This window comes from Hemiscyllium ocellatum, chromosome 31 (assembly GCF_020745735.1).
Source record: "Hemiscyllium ocellatum isolate sHemOce1 chromosome 31, sHemOce1.pat.X.cur, whole genome shotgun sequence".
Classification (NCBI taxonomy): Eukaryota; Metazoa; Chordata; class Chondrichthyes; order Orectolobiformes; family Hemiscylliidae; genus Hemiscyllium; species Hemiscyllium ocellatum.
Window position 1 is genome coordinate 7391441 of NC_083431.1, and position 23786 is coordinate 7415226.

The following is a 23786-nucleotide window of genomic DNA, read 5'->3' on the forward strand; positions in this document are numbered from 1 at the left end:
TTTGGTGTCAATTCAGAATTTTGGACAAGTATCCAACTGGCTTCACGATGACTGTTTCACCATCTTGTAACAAGACTATGCCTACCAAGTCAGTCATATGAATTGCTACCTTGAAGAGGCATAGTTAAATTAAGGGCAGAAAACACAGGTCCAATTGTCAAAATAGCTTTCTGCTTCTCCAAAGCTGCCTGGTGTCTACAGTACCATGAATTTCCAGCAATAGTTTGAATGGCTCCTGTATCTCCAAATACATCTATCAGTTCAGTTGGCTCGTTCAAGAAATAAAGTTGTTACTTCTGATCTGGGAAATAATTTCCTGCAACTCCTGTGTATTGTTTACTTTCTCTGCATTCACAGTAGCGTTTGTACATGGCTGCTCAGCTGCACTTGGAGTTACAACTGTGTTTTCTCAGAGGTATTTCTTTCTCTACATTGACCTTTTTGTACTTCTATTGATTTAAGACCTCTGTATGCATGTTTTAAATGAAAGCTCCAGACCAGTGTAATTTGGATAGCCTCCCGAAAAAGGTATCTGATGCCGAAATAGTTTAAGCTCAATTGTGACTAATCAAGAATTATGCAAAACATTCAAAATGGGAACTGAAAGGAACAGTTAAGTCAAACTTTGTGGATGCAACACAGAAGTGAAGACTAGTGTTTGGGTACTATAAGATGATAACGCTGATAAAGATGAGCTTGCATTTTTACTGTGCATCAAAACCTATCAATTGTTATGTGGAATTTGATTTGTTCTAATTTTTCCATAATAAATTTGTTTTATTATTAAAACTAAATCTGCAGTATTGCATGTTCATGCTTCAATTTAAAACCACATTGTTGACTATAAACAGAATATGATCCATCAAGCCAGATTTCAGCCTGTGTTCAGCTTTATCAGATAATAACAAAAGCCAGGGATCTTGGATAGAAAAATCAAAATAACTGGCCATATCAGGAAGCAGGTAAACAATCATTTAGGTTATAATCCATGGAGTAGTGGGACTAGAGAAACACCCCAGTTTAGTCTGTATAAAATTGAGGCTCATCTGGAATACCCAATGTCAAGCATGCTTAATTGGAAGTTGAAATTAATTAGAAGAGACAGGACAGACAGCAGGCTTTTTGTGTTTTAAGCTAAAATGGCTTGGGGGCAGGTGCTAAATCTTTTCTGGAGATGGAAGATTTAACCCAGAGTGATTTGCAAAAATTTAACTTGGCCAGAATAATCAAATTACAGAACTATTGCAGAAAGAATAAAAAGTATGCGCTAAGAAAGCAGATGTATTTGAATAATAGTGCAATATTTTGAAATTGGAAGGAGAGCAATGCAAACTAGATGGTAATTTAGTGGAACTGCTAAATTTCAAACTGCAGGTAAAGCTGCTTAAAATAGGGGGAAAAAATTAGGAAAACTGCATTAAAAATGAAAAGAATTTGAAAGAAAAACACCAAGTTAGAGGAAAAACAGAACATTTCGGTGAGGGAAAGTAGTGTGGAAGGGGAACAGCAGCAGCAATGCAAGCTTAAAAGGCTGGAATTAAAAAGAGGCTTTTGACTCTGAGAAACAAAATCTACAAGGAGAAATTGGAGACCAAGTCTCATTGGGTTTTAAGTTTGTGTACGCTCTCAAATTTAGAAAGGGTCACAGAGGAATTGGTCATGAAAAAATAGTTATGCATGTGAAGTGGCCAAGAAAGAAGTAGACATTACTAGGGCAAAGCAGGCAGATAGGCAGAGTTCAAGGTTTAAACACTACAGTTAAAGTAGGCTTCAGTTTATGAAGATGGTGAAAAAAAAAACCCTATTCTCTGTTCATACGAGTTGGTCCCCAAGCCCAAAAGACTTGGAAGCAACCTCAGCAAGAGTAAAGCAAAGGAATTGGATGGTTGGATGTAGGTATGGTGGATACTTCACGAGACCAGTGGGAAATAAATCTCCTAGAGAAACTTAAAATTCACTCCTTACATTAAGGCAACTTTCAAATAAAATCAGAAAGTGACAACAGCAAGACATAGCTGAGATGGCAGACAATGAGCTGGTCCTAAAATTTGAAACCTTCTTCAGGTGATCATGGAGGACGAAAAAAGGCCAAGTAGTCAGGTATGATAATGATATGGACAACTGAGAATGCCCTGGGATCTCATGAGATCGAGAGGAAGATATGGAGAGTGGAAGTAACATTTGGAAGTTTCAGTGATTCTAATGCCACAGGTGGAACCTCTACTATGTAGATTGCAAGGGGAGCAAAATGGAGGGACTGCTGTACGAGAGATAGGTTGGACTTGAAGAATGAGGTGCAACAATATTGAAACATACAAGAATCTGGATAGACTTGACAAGGTAGATTTGGAAAGTTTTCTCCTTGTCAAAGAGTCTAGGACAAATCTCTGAATAAAAAGGGGACATATTTAAAAGATAGATGATAAGAAATTTCTTACAAGGGTAGTGAATCTGTGGAATTCTTTACCACAAAAAAACTGTCAAAGCTGGATCAAAGTCAAGATTAAAGTGGTGCTGGAAAAGCACAGATCAGGCGGCATCCAAGGAGCAAGAAAATCGACATTTCAGGCAGGAGCCCTTCATCAGGGAATGCCGATTTTCCTGCTTCTCGAATGCTGCCTGACCTGCTATGCTTTTTCAGCACCACTCTAATCTCGACTCTGATCTGCAGTCCTCACATTTGCCCAATGCTGTATCAAAGCAATCTAAAGGCTGAGGTAGACAGATTTTGAAATCAGTAAAGGGAATGGCAGGAAAATGAAGTTGAGGATTATCAGATGGACCACTGAATGGCAGAGCAGCCTAAAAGTCATTCTGCTATAATGCATGCTTCGTCAATGCGAATTTATTGGGGACACTATTTCTACAATACAAAACTTTTAAAACATGTGCTGGCTGACGCGATTACAGCATTAACACTAAGTGCTGTTTCGAAGCGTGATTTTTATACAACGCGAGTTTGCACAAGAACTCAACCATTGCAGTAAAGAATTGACTGTACTTCTGTTCCAAAGATTTATGGTCTTATTATGGCCTTGCTTCACTTACCAGGTTTCTGAATATGGACTTGCCCTAACAGTATCACTTTAACTTGCAATGTTCATTTCTCATAAGCGGCACATTTGAGACTAAAAATTTCACAACTAAATTAAGTGATCATCTTATTTAAGAGAACACATATCTGCCTCAAGATATCTAGTCATAAAACAAATGTGAAGTTCAAGGTTAAGTAATTCAAAAGATAACAGTTACTAATCAAAGTAAAGCTGTGATTTCCCCACCCTTCCAAAAAACGATCAGCATCCAATTTAAAAAGCCATCAACACCCTTTTACTTTAACCAGACTAGTTATTTTCCCCAGACATGAGCTTGGATGTCATTGTACTGCCTCAGAGCACAGTAACAATCTTTATTTAGATCTTTCACACTGAACGGAGTTAAATAATTAACATTACACTTCAACTATCTGAGTTAGTTCAACTTCACTACTGCTTGAGATTCCTGTGAGCAAAATGTTACCCAATGAGATGATTTTAAAAAGTCAACTAATTTTTTTGACTATATTTAAATTAGATGATAATGCAAGACTATGAGAGAAGTATGATATATTACTATGAAGATCCTATCTTTAAACAATTGCTCTTCACAGAACAATTCATCTTAACCAAGAGTGCAGGTTTTACATTCAACATACATTTCAAACAGACAGTTCGGGAGAACTCTTGGATCAGATCTCTAAGCTTCTAGGAATTGCTATCAGAATAATTAACATGTTAACTGACTTAACTTCTTTTAAAAAGAGAGGCATATACAAGACAATTTGACAAAATCCACACAGCCTGCAGGTACAATTGAATATGGAATTAAATTTCTACTACCAGCTTAGGGAACAGGAGAGAAATAATTGCAAATACTAAGCAAAAGTGTAGGTCTTTTAGCATCTTTAAAACATAAGGAAAATACCTGACATGGAGCATTTATTCTTCAGAGTGCCTCACACCTACCTCTCCCAAATCACTATACAGCAGTATAGCATTTCCTACATCTCCCATCCTCCCAATATTTTCTGATTCAAGTATGAAACCTTCTTAGATTTTAAAAATTCTAATAATTTTGATACTCAAATTTTATTCAGACTATTCTTGAGACTCATTAAGGAAATTTGCTGAAGTTCAATATTAAAGATAGGAAGGTATTATTATACAAGGTACCTCCAGATAAAGATATCAGAGTCATAGAGATGTACAGCATGGAAACATTCGGTCCAACCCATCCATACTGACCAGATATCCCAACCCAATCTAGTCCCACCTGCCAGCACCCAGCCCATATTCCTCCAAACCCTTCCTTTTCATATACCCATCCAAATGCCTCAGCTCATTCCATGCACATACCACCCTCTGTGTGAAAAAGTTGCCCCTTTAGGTCTCTTTTATATCTTTCCCCTCTCAACCTAAACCTATGCCCTCTAGTTCTGGACTCCCCTCAGCCCAGGGAAAAGACTGTATGTCTTTCCATGTCCCTCATGGTTTTGTAACCTCTATAAGGTCACCCCTCAACCTCCAGCGCTCCAGGGAAAACAGCCCTAGCCTGTTCAGCCTCTCCCCTGTAGTTCAAATCCTCCAAACCTGGCAACATCCTTGTAAGTCTTTTCTGAACTCTTTCAAGTTTCACAACATCCTTCTGCTGACAAATCTTTGATCTGTGCACCATCATGCCAGTAGAGATGTTATTCAGGATACAAAACAATTAACTATGGCTATGTGAATCTACACAACTGATGAAGGATTCCATTCAATAAACAAACTTGACACCCCAGCCCAGTAATGTGTGATCTCACTGAAAAATATGCAGTGAATCCTAGGATTCTGCCTGAAGGGAACATAAATTAGAAACCTACTCCAGGTGAGCAGAGATGCTGCACCAACTCTTAGAATTCCAAGCAAACATCCAGCAGAACATTCACATTTGGAAGAGGGTGGGTATCTATAATCACTCCAACATCCTGCAAACTAATCATTTACAAATTTGGGAGCATAGAAAGGATGTCTTCTTGTTTCTGCGTCACAACCTTATGGAACTGATGAGGGTTTACTGTATTTAGCCTGTCAGAATGCTAATCAGTGAACAAATCCTTTACTTCAAGCTCTTCGCGTGGTAGAAGCAAAAAGACTAAAGACGTTTCTTGCTCACAGATGGACCACATATGGAGACAAATTCATTCGTGGAAAAGGGCATCGCTAAGTAGGCTAATATTTATTGTGAATCTCAAAGGGCAATTAAGAATCAACCACATTGCTGTGAATCTGGAGTCACATGTAGTCCAAACCAGGTTGTAATGTTAAAAGATTAAATTGTATCTCTCTGGACATTAATGTAATGTAAAAAGGTTAAAATGCACCGTCTTTCTCCAAGAAGCTGAACATCCTAGAAGTGGGTAAAGGCAACATTCTGTCTCACCTAACAAGGTAAGGCTAGCAGTATCCTTTTTGTAGATTAGATTACTTAGTGTGGAAACAGGCCCTTCAGCCCAACAAGTCTACACCGACCCACCGAAGCACAACCCACCCAGACCCATTCCCCTACATTTTACTCCTTCACCTAACTTTAGCATGGCCAATTCACCTAACCTGTACGTTTTTGGACTGTGGGAGGAAACCCACGAGACATGGGGAGAATGTGCAAACTCCACAGAGTCGTCAGTCAGTTGCCCAAGACGGGAATTAAACCCGGGTCTCTGGCGCTGTGAGGCAACAGTGCTAACCATTGTGCCACCGTGCCGCCCTAAAGGAAATTAGTAGACCATATAGCTTTACCAACAATCAATAATGAATTGATGGTCATCAGTAGGTTCTTAATTCCAGATTTTTATTCAATTCAAAATCCACCATCTGGCAGGATTCGAACCCAGGTTCATTAGACCCAGAACCGTAGTCAGGTCTCTGGATTAACAGAACAGTGATAAAACAACTAGGCCACTGCCTCCTCTTCCAGACAGGCATTTCCTATCTACTGCTGAACACCACAGCTAACATTTTAACCTCAGCTTAATTACAATTTCAAAGGTAAATGTTTATATATCTGAAGTGAAAATACTTCTAGATTATACTCAAATGCCTTCAGCATAGAAGTCAATCCCAAGGAGTACTCCAAGGGACATATAAATTACACCGAATTAAACACAGCAATATAAAAGAGATGACAATAAAAAAGGGGAATTTAAATTTCAAAAAGGTGCTGAGAAGAAATGGAGGCGTTAAAAATGAATTCTAATTCAAGTGGAGGTCCTACCATTGGTGGTCAACTAGAGGAAAATGAGAAGAGCATCAAACGTAAAGAAAAAAATTAAGCAGAGGCAAGGGGCCAGACGACTGGTCAGAAAACAAAGAACAGCATCAAACAATAGAAAGTAAATCAGGACAAATTAGAGCACTGAGTTTGCTAGCTATAAAAGGTAATAACAACTGATAAGAGTTTCCATAGTTATCGAGAAAAAAAAGTATTGCACTCTAAAGGATGAGTTAAAGAAACATCAAATGTAATGGATATATATTTTGCTTCCTCAATAGGATAATAAATATTACTGAGATTTTTTTCTAAGGGGAGATTAAACTAGGTGAAGTTATAAATCACTCAGGATGCAGTACTAAACAGAGTAATGGAGCAACAGGTTCATAAGTCTCCACATCCAGATGGACCTTATCCTAGGGTCTTAAGAGTGGCCAATGAAGTAGTCAATTGTGTGTTAATTTTCCAAAATTCCCTCATGATTGACTCCATCAAACTGCAAAGTAGCAAAACATAACCCCTATAGTCACGGAAGAAAGGAAGCAGAAAACAAAAGGTATAAAACTGATTAGGTAGTCTGTCAGTGCAGGAGTTGGGGGTGGGGGCACACGTTATTACAGTTGATTAAAAGTTATAAATGGGCACCTAGAAGGACTCAAGGTAATTATCAAATGTCAAATATTTTTTGCTTTAGCAATACCATGCTAAAGTTATTGGAACTCATTGAAGGGACAACATGCGCAGTCAATAAAGGAAATCTGCTCAATACGTTACACTTAGATTTGTAGAAAGCATGGTCAATGTTCCACATAAAGGGATTGTTTAGGAGAAAGAAAGGGTAGGTCCACTCAAGGACATAAGGACAGAATGCCTGTGTGGAGCCAGAGGAAGTGGGTGAGATCACAGAACAAACATAAAAACAGTACAGGTCCTTCAGCCCTTGATGTTGTGCCAACCTTGTATCCTCCTAACTAGCCTGCATACCCTTCATTGTACTATTTTCCATGGTTTTGTGCAGGAGAGTTCTTGTCTCAAACTTGATTGAGGTTTTTTGAAGTGACAAAAATGATTGATGAGGATAGGGCAGTGGATATTGTCTACATGGACTTTAAAGCATTTGATGAGGTACCTCATGCTCGGCTAGTTCAGAACATTAAAGTCACATGGGATCATGGTGAGTTGGATACAAGAGTGGCTTGGTTAGAGAAGAGAGAGGGTAGTTGTGCAGGTGATTTTTGACCGAAGGTCTGTGACCAGTGGTATTCCAAAAGGATCAGTGCTGGGGCCTCTGCTGTTTGCAATATACATTAATTATTTGGATGAAAATGAGGTGGCCTAATTAGTAAGCTGCAGACAATGAAAAATTGTAGAGTTGTGAATAGTGTGGCAGGTTGTCAAAAGGATACAGCAGGATATAGATTAGTTGGAAAGCTAGACATAGAAATGGAAGATGGATGTTTACCCAAGTTATGAGGGATGATGCATTTTAGAAGGTCAAATGCAAGAGGAATATTCCCAGTAAATTGCAGAACCCTGAGCAGCACTGATAGAGGAATCTTGGGGTACAAGTCCACAGCTCCCTGAAAGTGGCACACAAGTGGATAATGTGGAAAAAGCAGCATTTGGCATGCGTATCTTCATTGGTTGGGGCATTGAGGAGAAGAGTAAATCATGTGTTATAAAAGTGTAGTGTACTACACCTTTAAGGTGGGGGGGGGGGGGGGGGGGGGGGAGAGAAAAAGAGGGGGAGAAGCTGGCATGGACGGAAAGCATAGTCTGCTGAACAATGTAACATTTGGTTGATATGGTTAAAAAAATTTCAAATTAGAAAATCAGTTTAAATTTTGCCCCGATACCAAAAGCCAATCAAATTTGAATTTAACGTTTTGATGGCATCAAACTAACGAAAATTATTTCATTTTTTGGGGTATAAAGCTGGACATTTTGAACAGTTTGCTATTTTCTCTAAGAGTTGCCACAAGTGAAGGTACCACCCCATAAGAAATTTGTGCAGAAGACCAAAGTCGACTGAGAGAAATCTACAGAGAAAGTTCAACATCCGAAGATGATAAGTAGGTTTGAAATCCATCTGTCATAAATTTAAGATGGGATTTATCATACCAGTATTGTAGAGTGGAAGGTAAAAGATAGGTTTGAGAGAAAGGAGTTGTAAATAATTGTTTTGATGTTCTCTGCTGCACTAAAAGAATAAAATTGTTAGTTTTTACCTTAAATAACGAAATCTGGGATAGTTCTTTGCCTCTCAAAATTTAACAGAATACAGCGCTAGGTGAGCTTCTGTGTGTCGTGTGTAAATTAGCAGAGGGGTTTACCCCATGTCATAACACATGTTGCAATGATATAAAACTTTAGTTAGACTTCATTTGAGTATTGCTCCGAAAGGTCATCGAACCCAAAACATTAACTCTTAGATTTCTCTTTACAGATGCTGCCAGGCCGGCTGAGTTTTTCCAGCACTTCATGTTTGTATTTGAGTATTGCATGCAGTTCTGATCACCACAATGCAGAAAAGACATGGAGGCTTTGCAGAGAGTTCAAAACAGGTCAAACCAGGATGCTGACTTGGATTGGAGTGTATTAGCTTCAAGGAGAGGTTGGGCAAACGTGGACTGTTTTTGCTAGAACAAAGGCAGCTGAGGGGTAACCTGACAAGTTCATAAAACTATAAGAGGCATGGATAGTCTCAGAGTCTTTTTCGGAGGGGAGAAAATGTCAAATACTAGGAGGCATAGATTTCAGGTGAGAGGAAGCAAGTTTAAAAGGACATGAGAGAAACACTTTTTAAAAAAAACAAAAAGGTGACGTGTGCCTAGAACATGCTGCCAGGAGGTAGTCGAAGCAGATACAACAGCAATATTGAGACATTTAGATACATGAACAGGCATGGGAATAGACGAGGATATGAACCACAAATAGACAGATTGGATTAGTTTAGAATGGCATCATGGTCAGCACATACAGAGGGTCGAAGGGCCGACTCCTGTCCCGTCCAATGTTGTATGCAAAGTAGCTGCTCTAAGTTGTTAGCACGGACAAAAGATCGGTTTTCGCATCAGAGAACAGCGGGAGCTGGGGCGAAAGTGAAGTCGGAGCACAAAGCCAGTCAGGAAGGTAAGTGATTGTTATTTAAGAATTTACCTCGACACCAACGGTCTTTTCACATCAGAGAGCGGCGGGAGCTGGGCGGAAGTGAAGGCAGAGCGCAAAGCCAGTCAGTAAGGTAAGTGATTTTTATTTGAGTGTGTTCTAGACCCCAGATCCTACAAAGTAGGGCCTCCCTCCCTCCTCCTCTAACCTAAATTAAGAGTCCACAGACCTGCCGCAAAAAGAGGGTCCAAGGAAGTTCCTGTGGATTGAAGAGTGAGGCTTTAGCTCAGGAGTCTTTGACAAGGAGGTTGAGTGAAGTGATTATGCCACAGTTGAAGAGGGTGAAGACATGACTGCCAAGCTTGTTCAGTGTGCTACGTGCTTGATGTTGGAGGTTAACGATTCTGGTGTGTCTGGCTCGTACAAGTGTAGAAAGTGTGTGCACGTTCAGCTCCTGACAGAGCATATTGCAGCACTGATGAAAGAACTAGAGTACCTTAGGCTCATCCGAGAGAACGAGATCTTTCTGGACAAGACCTTCAGCGAGGTTATAACACCAATCATGCCAGAAGAGAGCAGACGATGAGGAAGGCAGAGAGGAGACAGGTGCTAGAGACCTCAAGGGAAGTACCTATCAGGAACAAGTTGAATCTTTTGGAAACAGTAGAGACTGATAATACTGCCAGTCTGCAAGGCGGCCAGGTCTGTCAATCAAAAGTTGGCGCAGAGGCAGAGCGGAAGAGTCGGACATCACACAGAGCCGTGGTAATAGGGGACTCCATAGTGAGAGGAACTGACCAGGGTTTAAGTGGCAGCAGACGGGACTTAAGGATGGTGTGTTGCCTTCCTGGTGCCAGGGTTAAAGACATCGCGGACAGAGTGCGGGAAATCCTCAAGGACAAAGGTGAAGAGCCAGAGGTGGTGGTACATGTCGGCACAAATGATATTGGGAAGAGGAGGAGGAACATACTATAGCGGGACTTCGGAGAACTAGGAAGAAGGCTGAAAAGCAGGACGTCCAACGTGGTTACCTCCGGTTTGCTTCCAGTTCCTCGGGCTGGTGTGGCCAGAAACAGGGAGATAATGGACTTGAACGTGTGGTTGGGGAACTGGTGCAGGAAGCAAGGATTCAAATTCTTGGATCACTGGGGTATATTTTGTGGTAAGCATAAATTCTACAAGCGAGACGGTTTGCGCCTCAATAGGTTAGGGATTAGCATTCTGGCAGCAGGTTTGCTACTGCAACACAGCTACGTTTAAACTAAGTAGTGGGGGGGGGGGGGAAGAAGAGGAGGGGACAAAATGGATGTTTAAGAAGGAAATTGGAGGGTAAGTTAGAACAAGGGAAGTCAAGAAAGACAATTGTATCAATTAGGCAGAAAACTCAAAAGGGATCATGCTGTAAGATTGAGTGAAATAGGAGTTGATGGGAAGGGTGAGGGCAGTAACAAATTAAAAATACTATACATGAATGCACAAAGCATTAGACACAAGATGGATGAGCTTGAGGCTCTTTTGGAAATTGGCAGATACGATATTGTGGGAATAACTGAGACGTGGCTTCAAGTGGACAGGGCCTGGGAAATGAATATTCAAGGTGACGCATGCTATCGGAAGGACAGACTGACAGGCAGAGGGGGTGGGGTGGCCATGTTGGTAAGGGAGGATATTCAGTCCCTTGTTGGGGGGGGGGGGGGGGGGGGGGGGGGGGGGGGGGGGGGGGGGGAGGGGGAGAGAAGAGAAGAGACATCGAGTCAGTGTGGATAGAGCTGAGAAATTCAAAGGGTAAAAAGACCCTCTTGGGAGTTATCCAAACAGTAGTCTGGATGTCAGTTAAATCAGGAGGCGAAATTGGCCTGTCGCAAAGATGTTACTACAATTGTTATGGGGGATTTCAGCATGCAGTTAGACTGGGAGAATCAGGATGGTATTGGACCTCAAGGAGGAGACTTTGTGGAGTGCCCCAGAGATGGATTCTTAGAACAGCTGGTGCTGGAGCCAACCAAGGAAAATGCAATTCTGGATCTGGCATTGTACAACGAACGAGAATTGGTCAGGGACCTTGAAGTGATGGGGCCATTAAGAAGTAGTGACTATAATACAATAAGCTTCAATCTGCAATTTGAGAGGGAAGAGAGTACAATCGGAAGTGACAATTTTTCAACTGAATAAAGGGAACTATGGAGCTGAGGGAGGAGCTGGCCATAGTTCAATGGTGCAATACCTTAACAGGGATGACAGTGGAGGAACAATGGCAGATATTTCTGTGTATAATGCAGAAGTTGCAGGATCAGTTCATTCCAACAAGGAAGAAAGATCCTAGGAGGAGGCATGGGTGGCCGTGGCTGACGAGGGAAGTTAAGAAACATATTAAGTTAAGAGAGAAAATGTATAACACAGCAAAGATAAGTGGGAAAACAGAGAACTGGGAAGCATTTAAAGAACAACAGATGATTACTAAGAAGGAAATACGCAGAGAAAAAATAAGGTAAGAAGGTAAACTGGCCAATAATATAAAGGAGGATAGTAAAAGTTTTTTTAAAAGGTATGTGAAAGGCAAAAAAATGGTTAGGACTAAAATTGGACCCTTGAAGACAGAAACAGGGGAACATATTACAGGGAACAAAGAAATGACAGAAGAATTGAATTGGTACTTCAGATCTGTGTTCACTGGGGAAGACAAAAGCAACCTCCTTGAGGTAACAGTGGCTGAAGGACTTGAACTAAAGGGAATTTATATTTGCCAGGAATTGGTGTTGGAGAGACTGTTACGTCTGAAGTTTGATTAGTCCCCGGGGCCTGATGGTCTACATCCCAGGGTACTGAAGGAGGTGGCTCGAGAAATCGTGGATGCATTAGTGATTATTTTCCAGAGTTCGATAGATTCGGAATCAGTTCCTGCGGATTGGAGGGTGGCTAATGTTGTAGCACTTTTTTAAGAAAGTTGGGATAGAGAAAGCAGGAAATTATAGACCAGTTCGTCTGACCTTAGTGGTGGGAAAGATGCTGGAGTCTATTATAAAAGGATGAAATTATGATACATCCGGATAGTAGTAACAGGAAAAGGTCAGAGTCAGCATGGATTTATGAAGGGGAAATCATGCTTGACTAATCTTCTGGAATTTTTTGAGGATGTAACCCTGAAGATGACGAGGGAGATCCAGTAGATGTAGTGTACCTGGACTTTCAGAAAGCTTTTGATAAAGTCCCACATAGGAGGTTAGTGAGCAAAATTAGGGCGCATGGTATTGGGGGCAAAGTACTAACTTGGACTGAAAGTTGATTGGCTGACAGGAAACAAAGGGTAGTGATAAACGGCTCCATTTCGGAATGGCAGACAGTGACCAGTGGGGTACCGCAGGGATCAGTGCTGGGACCGAACATTTTTACATTATATATTAATGATACAGAAGATGGTATTAGTAATAACATTAGCAAATTTGCTGATGATACTAAGCTAGGTGGCAGGGTGAAATGTGATGAGAATGTTAGGAGAATACAGGGTGACCTGGACAAGATAGGCGAGTGGTCAGATGCACGGCAGATGCAGTTTAATGTGGATACATGTATGGTTATCCACTTTGGTGGCAAGAACAGGAAGACAGATTACTACCTAAATGGAATCAATTTAGGTAAGGGGGCAGTACAGAGAGATGTGTGTGTTCTTGTACACCAGTCAATGAAGGTAAGCATGCAGGTGCTGCAGGTAGTGAAGAAGGCTAATAGCATGCTGGCCTACATAACAAGAGGGATTGAGTATAGAAGCAAAGAGGTGCTTCTGCAGCTGTACAGGGCCCTGGTAAGACCACACCTGGAATACTGTGTGCAGTTCTAGTCTTCAAATTTGAGGAAAGACATTCTGGCTATTGAAGGAGTGCAGCGTAGGTTCATGAGGTCAATTCCTGGAATGGCGGGACTACCTTACACTGAAAGACTGAAGCAACTGGGCTTGTATACCCTTGAGTTTAGAAGACTGAGAGGGGATTTGATTGAGACGTATAAGATTATGAAAGTATTGGACACTCTGGCAGCAGGAAGCATGTTTCCGCTGATGGTTGAGTGCCGAACCAGAGGACACAGCTTAAAAATACGGGGTAGACCATTTAGGACAGAGATGAGGAGAAACTTCTTCACCCAGAGAGAGAGTGGTGGCTGTGTGGAATGCTCTGCCCCAGAGGGCAGTGGAGGCCCAGTCTCTGGATTCATTTAAGAAAGAGTTGGATAGAGCTCTTAAGGATTGTAAAATCAAGGGTTATGGAGATAAGGCAGGAACAGGATACTGATTAAGGATGATCAGCCATGATCATATTGAATGGTGGTGCAGGCTCGAAGGGCAGAATGGCCTACTCCTGCACCTATTGTCTATTGGTTATTCAAAAACAGTTAGCATAAAGTGGGTCTTTTTCAGCTTGGCAGAATGTGAGAAACACAGTCCAAAGATATTTGATGGGTCAACTGATTAAAAACTTTTATCAACAATTTAGATGAGGGAATCAAAGGCATACTTTGCTAAACTTGCGTAGAAGTTTGTAGGGAGACGATAGTCTTCTCGTGTCATCGCTAGATTATTAATCCAAAAGTTCAACTAATGTTTTGGTGACCTGGGTTCAAATTCCATTATGGCAGATGAGGGGATTAAGTTCAATTTTTAAAAAAAAACAATTTAAGAAACTACTCATGACCGTGAAACCATTGCCAACTGTCAGACCAACCCATCTGGTTCAGTAATGTCCTTCAGGGAAGGGACTTGGCCACCCTCACCTGGTCTGGCCTACGTATAATTCCAGACTCTCAGCAGTATGGTTGACTTAGCAAGCCATTCAGTTCAAAGGCAAGGAATCAGTCAGCAGTACCCACATCTCACAAGTGAATAAATATGACAACCGTAGATGCCAAAGTATAGTGTGAAGTGGATGACAAGGATGCAGACCAACAGACAGTTTAAGTAGGCAAAAATCTGGTAGAGTATAATGCAGATAAATATGAAGGAGCATAAGAATTGAAATTAGAGGCATTAGAAGGAAAAAGGGTCATATCAAAAGAAGTTAATTATTTTACAAAAATTCATTTCAGGGCGAGGTAAAAATGAAGCTTCATTACTTTAAAATGAGTCATGTTACCCTATTAAAGTCCCCCAGCATCCCGAGAAGCTATCAATCAGGCAAGTTATGTTGTCCATTTGCTACCATTAGAGGTCACTAAGTGGAAAACAAAAAGGACAACCAAGTAGGTTCTGTTTCTGCCCTAACTTCATCTTGGTAACTCCATACCCCTTCCCCAGTCACCTCACTCTATAGATCTCACTCAAGGTGACCATCAACTAAACAAAAAGCTTTCAGCGAGATTCGTCTGACTATAAGTTCAGGATGTTGAGTATTAACATATGCTATTTGTTTTCTTTCCGAATATGACTGAACTTAGACCTATTCTTTAATCTTACCTTTGAGCTCATGGTGGATAAGATCAGCAAAATTTGGCACTTCACCCCACCAGAAAATCCAAAGCTCCTGGTGGCCTGGTATCACATCCCTGCGCCACACACAAAGTACATTAGCTTTCAAGCAGCGGCTGAAGCTGCAGAGAATGGCATCATCTTCAGCCACCGGGATGACGAGCGATGTCCCCACTGGACCCTTCCATGAATAACGTCGCCATTTAATTCCAGGCAGGTCAGCCTAAGTAGGAAAACCAGAGATTAACTTCAAACAAACAATCTGCTTCAAAACACTGTTCTAACATGAAAACACTTAAATCCACAAAAGACAGTTAGAAAATTTTAGCCAAGAGGAGAGTGGCTCTAGTTGCAGCACGACAACTAGACAAAATTGCTCAGCCAAGTTTCACTAATTCTCAAGTCACCAGCTCAAGGGCAGAAGCACGTGCATTGTTTTTGTTTTGCAGGGAGGAGATGCACAGAAAATAGATACACAAAGTATTTCAATTAATAAACTATTACACCTCACTAGAGTAGTACATAGAATAGCGTGGCTTTTTTTTTCTTCCAACAGTCAGCAAAAAAGTTTAAGATCTTGAAAAGTACAAAGTTCCCCAATGTTCAGACACCAATTAATAGAAATCACAAACCATGGATCAATAATTTATTACAAGTAATTACACTCTACCTACAGGTAAAGAATTATAAACAATTGACATATGAATTCAAAACTTCCACTGCAGACACAGTTCAGTGGACATTGTACCCAGGTTTTGTTCTCAACATGATCTTTTATGACTCTTCTCCTGGCCAGTACATTGCTTTATCTTTCTCCAGAAGTTTCCACTGGCTCATAAGACACACAAGGTGGCCAGGTCACAAACATTCTGACATCAGAAAGATCACAGCTCACAATTGTTACAGGATGTTTTTATTTCCTTCAGGTTTAGTGAGTTTTCACTGCAGAGAAAGAGACACCACACTCAAGCTGGAAGGGTAACTAAACATTTAACTTGCTCCTAATTCCCAGCCAGTTATCGAAGAACCACAATTGCTGGCAGGGAAAAAAAAAGTCTGTTACAGTAGCTCAATATAGTCAGTTAGGAATTAATTAAATTCAAATGAAACAGTTTAGTACCAACAAAATTTTCTCAGTTCCTGAACAACTTGGACAATGTGACGTCAATTGGGAAAATATGGTAAGATCAGAAAAATGAGATTCTCAGCATTGGAAAAAAAAAATCAGATTTGGCAATCAACTTTAGAACAGCAAGATGAAAATCTTGTCCATACAGAGGAAATCTATTTTCATACATCAGTATATTACTACTTAATCCCACTTCATTTATATCCAGTTTCCAATGCTCTTATGTGCCAATTCCCAACGTAAAAGTTGTTACAAAAACATAACCTTTTGAACAGCTATCATCTAATCCTCCAGACCTCCACCTTGGAGGATGCTCACCAACATCTCAGGATGTGCTCATAGGCAGCAAGCATCTGCATACCTTCCCCATTCACAGGAAGTTGGCAATTGGATGTGCACCAGCCTCAACACATCTTAAGTGCATCTCCAAATAGTTTCAGATACAGGCCTCCATTTCAATGTTGTAATTCGGAGCATACTAGTACCATTCATTGTAAAGGCTATCATCAGGCCAGTTCACCTTCAGGTACAAGCACCCACACTCAGGACTGAGCCAGGGAGCTTTGCAAGCTCTTAACTTATGTCACACCTACATAGGATATTCTCAGTACTGGTGACTTGCCTTGTTTTTCATGTTTTGCTGCCTCATTCAGAACTTAAACTATCAGTATTTGTGTTACTTTACTGTTTAGGGCAGAGTCATATGGGGGGGGGGGGGGGGGGGGGGGGCGGGAGCAGAATTGGGTAGGAAGATTCAATTTATTAGAAAAAAAACAAAGAAAGGGACATGATAGTTTGGGCATAGAGTTGGAAAACTCAATTATATGGGTAAGTCTGCAATTCATTTTGGCAAGCATGATCTACAATGCCTTCATCCTCACTCCAAGGCATAAGGGAAATGCAAAATATTGTCTCCACCTTGAGTTGGTAGAGTCGAAAGACAGCAGTTCCACTTGTGAGCAATGCAAAGTCCTTCATAACACAGTACATCAGACATTTCAGTTCATTGAATACATGTGTAACCATAGCAGCCTGCATGCAAAACATGCAGGACCCAATGTGGATACAAATCCTGGTCACAAACTAGGCATTAGGAAACACTCCATAGCATCTATGGGAGTCTGCAACGTCCTGAATGGAAAACAATGCTAAGACATCATTTGTGACATATAAATGCTGACTTTTCACATTAAGAATCTGTTCTATTTCTGATATTCCACACACATTCACTAGATTGATGACTAACAGATCCAGCTACAGCACGGGCCGTCGCTGTGCATGCAGTGCTACAAAGGCTCAAACTGAGCAGAATCAGATACAGATACAACAAGCAAGGACCAGGAGCAACCTTAAACAAGGAACTTACTTTTTAATGCAATCAATTACTTCTAAGGATCTAAACCGGACTGGTGTGGGATCTTTCAATCTTCAACATACAAATGTATAAAGGCTGTTCCTGATGCAATTTGTGCCAGATTACACCAATTCACTTCACTTCCCCATAAAAGGTGATCAGTACCACAGCAAAAACAGAAAAAATGAGATACAGTAAATTAACAAAAACAGAAGTTGCTGGAAAAGCTCAGCAGGTTTGTCAGCACCTGTAAACAGCAATCAAGAGTTAACATTTCAGGTCCAGTGACTGGGTTGAGGAAAGGTCACCAGACCCGAAACGTTAACTGATTTCTCTTCAGATGCTGCCAGACCTGCTGAGCTTTGCCAGCAATTTCTGTTTTTGTCAGCGTGACAGTAAGCCTTACCAACATAGCTGGCTTCCCCCAAGGTGCACGGCACTAAAAGGTTCACACTTGTTGAGCGTGCCAATATAATGAGAGACTTCAACAGAAAAGGCCAGCAATTTCAGTGTGCAAATCATTGGAGGTGATCAGTACCACAATTTAGAATGTCTGCACCAGGTACCTATAAGCTGTTGTGATGCCTATACAACATCAAGAACTCCGATATTCCTGCTTTGTTTCAAGTGCTGGATGCCTTACAAGGATGGTTCCTGAGAGATGGTTACAAAAACAGCCTACAGATTATCAACTAGCCAATTATTCTTCTTATGGGATCTTCAATTGCCATTACTGGACTGAAAAATGCTAACTCAGATGATGTTTGATCATAAAATTAAAAATCCAATTACAATTCATAGGTACATTATAAAAATGTTCATTTAAGGTGGCATAGAGCTCACTGCAAATAATACTTAAAGGTTCACTTATAGGCCAAAGTTTCTCACCCAGTTCACGACACGTTCCTTTATATACTTCACTCCAGACGAATTTAGTGCCAATTACAAAGTTCTGCTCCCATTTCACTGATCATTGCCCTCTTTTCACCACCACCCTCACTCAACAGTTTCAGATATTCTGATAATGGCACATTCAGAACATCTTTCCATTCAAATTTAAATCTCAAAAAAACTTCGAGTTTTTTTTAAATCCACTAAGATTCTTTCAGAGTAACCAACATAAAATTGTACACTTTGGAAAGGGAATTAACACACTGGATGGGATGCGAGGAAAGTAAAGTTAATTAGCACACAGAGAAATTAACCCAGTCATCATTTGAAGTTAATTTCAATTTTTAAAAAGTTATATAGAAAATCAAGCAATCTGAGAAGTCTCCTTGCTGCGGCAATACCTTCAGTATAAATAATTTATGTTAAAGTAAACAGCAGGTTTGATACTAACTTACGCAGTTTGAAATACATATGGACCGTCAAACAAACTGCAGAGAATGGTGTATAACCATGCTGGTATAATATTCAATTACAGGCTGCTGCACCAAACTAGATTATGAATGACTCTACGCTGGTTGAATTCTAGCAAGTGTATAAATATAGAGGGTTAAGTACATTTTCCTCTATGCTGACTTCAATGAAATTTAAAAACAGGAAGTCACTTAAAATGTTATTTTGCAAGTCAACATGTTTAAAGACTACAGTTTCTTAGTCACAATTTCCTGTTTGAAGGCTGATTATTCGAACGGTTTTGTTTTTGTATTACAAGTGGAAATAAATTTCTGAAGTAGGCCAGATGTTTCTCAACTACTACAGTTTTGAATAGAATGCTAAAAAACCACTGCAACTCCTCAGAGATTAACAAAAGCTGATCTGACGGATGTTTAGATAAAAATGGAACTTTTGTTGTTAAAAACTTAGCCCTAGAAAATCTATTAGGACTGATCTTATGTGCACTATTCAGTTCTGTTCAACAAATGCATTAGCAACTGCTCTCATCCATTCACCTAAACCAAATTCTACACTAACATCTAGGGGCTACACATGAACTACGCATCGAACAAATGTGTTTTTGGAAAAAAATCAGTGAACAAACGTGTTCAGTTTTACAATCATCAATTGTTAGTAAGTAAAAAAATCGGTATATACAGTACACTTTTCAGAAGGCTTTGATAAAGTCAAACACAAATTTTGGTTCACAAAATTAAAACACAGGATAGAAGAGAACACACCGGTACAGATTATGGATTGGCTAACAGCAAAATAGTAATAAACCGATCACTCATGGGATACACAAGGATCTGTATTTGGGCCTCAGCTGTTCAGTATACAAATGAGTTGGACATCAAGATCAAAATTAATTTCCCAAGTTTGTAGTTTAAGAAAAAAGGTCAGGTAGAAATGTGTGCTCAGAGGAAGATGCAAGAGACAAAAAAAAATCTGCAGGTGCTAGAATCCAAAAGGAGACAAGCAGGAGGCTGGAAGAACACAGCAAGCCCGGCAGCATCTGGAAGTGGAGAAGTCAACGTTTCAAGTATAACCCTTCTTCAGGAATGGAGGCAGGGGTGGGGGAGCTGCAGATAAGGAGGGGGGTTTGGGTGGTATGGGGGGCAGAGTTGTGAGGTGGTGATAGGCGAATACAGGTGGTGGATACGGCCTGGTTGGTCAATGGGAGGAATGAATCTAGTTGGTGGGTGGAAGGAAGGGTTGGAAGGTATAATGGGAGGGAAATGGTGGGGTTGGAAAGGGAGACGGGGGGGGGGGGGGGGGGTGGAAAGAGAGAGAATGGGAAGGTTATTTGAAATTGGAGAACGTAAAGTTGAGTCAAGCAACCTCAAGGAGATTTGAGCAGATTTAAATGAGTAGGACGGAATGCAAATGTGGAAAATGGGAGGCTATCCACTTTATTATACAAATGTGTAGAATATTACTTACAATCGTAGAGATTAGAAATGGAAATACACAGAACGACTTAGGTGCTAACCAATAAGGTCACTGAGGGCCAACATTTAAGTACAGCAAGGAATTAAGCTAGCTAATGGCATGTTGGCCTTTATCACGAAGATGATGATTCAAGTACCAGAGCAGCACGGTCTTGCTACAAATGTATAGAAGTTAAGACCACACTTGGGACTAATGCATGCAGGTTTGGTGGCCTTACCTAAGGGAGGATATTATTGCCATACAGCAAGCACAATTAAGGTTTATCAGACTTGTTCCTGGGATGGTAGGATTGACCTAAAAAGGAAAGATTGGGGAAGGCGGCCTGAACTGTGGAGAGATGAAGACTGAGAGGTGATCTCATTGAAACTTAGAATAGACAGGGCATAAGTTTTCCTGGTTAGAGATTCTAGAACCAAGGGGCAAAATGTAAAAATAAATAAAAAAGGAAGCCAATTCGGAAGATTGAGAATCTTTTGCGTTTTCTACCCCAGAAATCTGTAGAATCTGTTTTTTGACTGTTTTAAAATAGAAACTGACATTTCTAAATACTAAATGACGGAGGGATATAGGGGTAGCATAGGACAAAAAACATTCAAGTTGATCAGTAATGGCAGTGTTCATTCAGGTCTGACCAAACAGGCAAAAGTGAGGACTGCAGATGCTGGAGATCGGAGTCTGTGCTTGACAAGCACAGATCAGGCAGCATCCGAGAAGCAGGAAAATCGACATTTCTGGAAAAAGCTTCATTCCTGATGAAGGGCTTTTGCCAAAAGCATTGATCTTCCTGCTCCTCGGACACTGCCTGACCTGCTGTGCTTTTCCAGCACCACTCTAATCTAGACTATGACCAAACAGCCTCCCTCTGCTCTATGTTTGAGAAAACTATAGATTAGACTAACCAACTGTTAAAATTATCTTGAAGAGCTGGGTTTACTGCATTATAGCAAAAGCAATTCATGGTACATGAAGTATTTCTGAAATGGAATCACTGGAAAAGCAGGGAAAACATTGTAATGAACATAGTTTCTAAATTGAAATGCAGTAAAAGATCAGATTTTGTTTTCATGATGCTGACCAAAGGATAATTAAAAACTGTTCACATTTCCGATCTCAAACAATGCCGTGGAATCACTTAAAACCACCTTGAAAAGGGAGAGATAAGGTATTGGTTTACATTCTCATCTAAGGATAGCACTCCAGTCCAAACCAGAAGGAACATTGCACAATTGATGCAAGGTTAGTATTTTTACATCTCTGGAGGCTTGAAGCTTTTAACCTTCAAGGGTGCTAGTAGTGATCCAGGTGACATCCACATTAAAACTGTGCCACTACACAAGTAAAAACAAACAAGATGATTTTGCACCCTCAATTCCATTTGTTGGGGGTACGGTCAACTGCTTAAAAGTGTCCCCTGGAATAAGATCAACTGTAACCAACTACAAAATCTCATTCTCAAACACTTTAAAAACAGTGGGAAAATATCATTATTTATTTGGCAAATTAGGCTTCACCATTCAGGGCAGATACTGCTGAATTTGGCATATTTTGGCACTCTGGCATACCTGGCCAACAGTTGAGTTGTCAGGCTAATGAAACAATTGATTTTGTAAGATCTTACACTAAAGCAAATTCAGATAAGGTACTTCTCTCTCATCTCCTGCCCCACCAGCTGCCACTCCAGTATATTTTCTCTTTCACCGTCAGTGAAGTCCAGTCAAAAAAAACCATCATAGGTGCTTAAAAGAATTTATCTTGTGTCAGGACCTCCAGTAAATTAAATACATTTAAGCAGCTCTCAGCTCCTTCATTTAACCAAAACAGAAGTTTGGGAACTGTTGCACACATCCAATTTATTTGGCTGGAATACAAAAACAAAACACCACTGCAAAAATAATTTTTAAAACACCACAAATTTTAAAAACAAAAAAAACTACAGAAGTAATTAAAGCAACTTAGTTTGAAAGGAAGTATAAGTTTGTCAGAAACTTGGATTTCCTCCCAGAAACTAACTTACAGGGCTTGTGTGTCACGTGGTCCTAACATGTAAAGACTTCCATGATGTAACTATGCAAAAGCAATTTAAATTGTAATGGAAATAATTTTGAAAAATTTTCCCTGCATTAATACTTTTGGAATTTATCTGCACAAAGAAAGTATTGAGAAAACAAACCATCTTCCCATATGCAGAACAAGCATAAATTTGTGTAAACTTATTCTCCGTTCATGGGAATGGAATGACAATATTGGCATAGTCAGCAGGATCCAAACAGATAGTTACAATTGGATGATGTCAACGGCTGCCCGGAACATCGGTGTTCCAAGACATAAGGGCCCACAAGGTAAGATTTTAAACCTTGGTCCCTCTCAACATTCCTGTATGCTGGAGACAGTATCCTCGCTCGATCACTCTCTATTCTACAGATTCCTCAAATAGTAATTAGTTCAGTCAAGAGAAACAGTTTTGCAAGCGCGCTGGCAGGCAGAGATTGCAGGGGGAGGGGGGAGCTCGACTGAGGTTAATGTCTCCTGGAGTGGTTTTGATTGAGGTTAGAGTCCTCTGCACAGTACTAGGGTTCAAGTCAACTGGGGGGTTGATTTGAGGTTCAAGTCCTTGAATCTGTGCTGCGGTTTGAGCCCCAGTGAGAAGAAACGTGAGAAAAGGGTTAAAGTTCCTATTGGTGAAATTTAAGGCTGAGTGTCTTTGTTCTAGGTGGAAGAGAGGGGTTTGGACTGCGGTGCCATGTGCTCCGCTGCAAGGACTCTCTCGACATGTAATTTCAGTGAGAGGCTGAAAACAAAAAAGAGAAAGCACTGAAATTAAAGTTGTACTAATACTTGGGTTTAAAAAGGAAAGCTTCAACGTAAATTGTGCCATGCTCTGAGTGTTTGATAAAAATTTTGGTTTGTTAAAATACTGGTTCAGAAAATCCTTTCAGTAACTATTTTGCCTTGTTTGAATCAGGCCCTCAATTCAGTGTTTTGTGGGCTATGCAATGGGCCAGATTTTGTTTTTACACAAGAACAGACTGGATTTTGTTTTCAGGTTGGACTTCACTGAAGGAATTTCAGAACTTTACTGGTGAATTATTTTCCACATGGGAGAATTTTTCAAACTAACTATTGTAACGGAGTTGTAATTATTGTCATAATTATTGTATGTTGTAGGTCAATAACTTGCTTAAATAATGGTGTTGGCCTTACTAAAGCTGGGAGTACCATTGGTTATCATGAAGTGAGGGAAGGAGAGTGTGTGTAGGGCATAGGCAGACAGGGAAAGAGTTAAATTCTGAGTTTTGTGAAACAAGAGGCTCAGCTGAGTATGCCTCCGATCAGATATGAACTTGCAGTTAACAATGGGTGTCAGAGGCAAGGGTCATGGGTTAACAAGGTGGAAAAGCATTAATTACTTAGAGCCATTTAGCAAGATGAGATAGCATTCAGTACGAGAGATCAGTTTAACAAGGTGAAAAGTATTATTACGTGACAGATAGCTTAATCTTTACTATCTTATTCCTGATGAAGGGCTTATGCTCGAAACGTCGAATTCTCTATTCCTGAGATGCTGCCTAACCTGCTGTGCTTTGACCAGCAACACATTTGCAGCTGTGATCTCCAGCATC

General features: G+C 40.4%; 1 protein-coding gene across 2 annotated transcripts in view; it reads right to left on the reverse strand.

The window, feature by feature from the left end:
* Window positions 1–23786, reverse strand: part of med13a (mediator complex subunit 13a) — a 232041-nt gene that overhangs the window by 196544 nt on the left and 11711 nt on the right. For both annotated transcript variants that reach the window (XM_060847924.1, XM_060847923.1), the window contains exon 2: window positions 14837–15071. In XM_060847924.1, the coding sequence (XP_060703907.1) occupies window positions 14837–15071 (235 nt within the window). The remainder of the gene's footprint in view (window positions 1–14836; window positions 15072–23786) is intronic.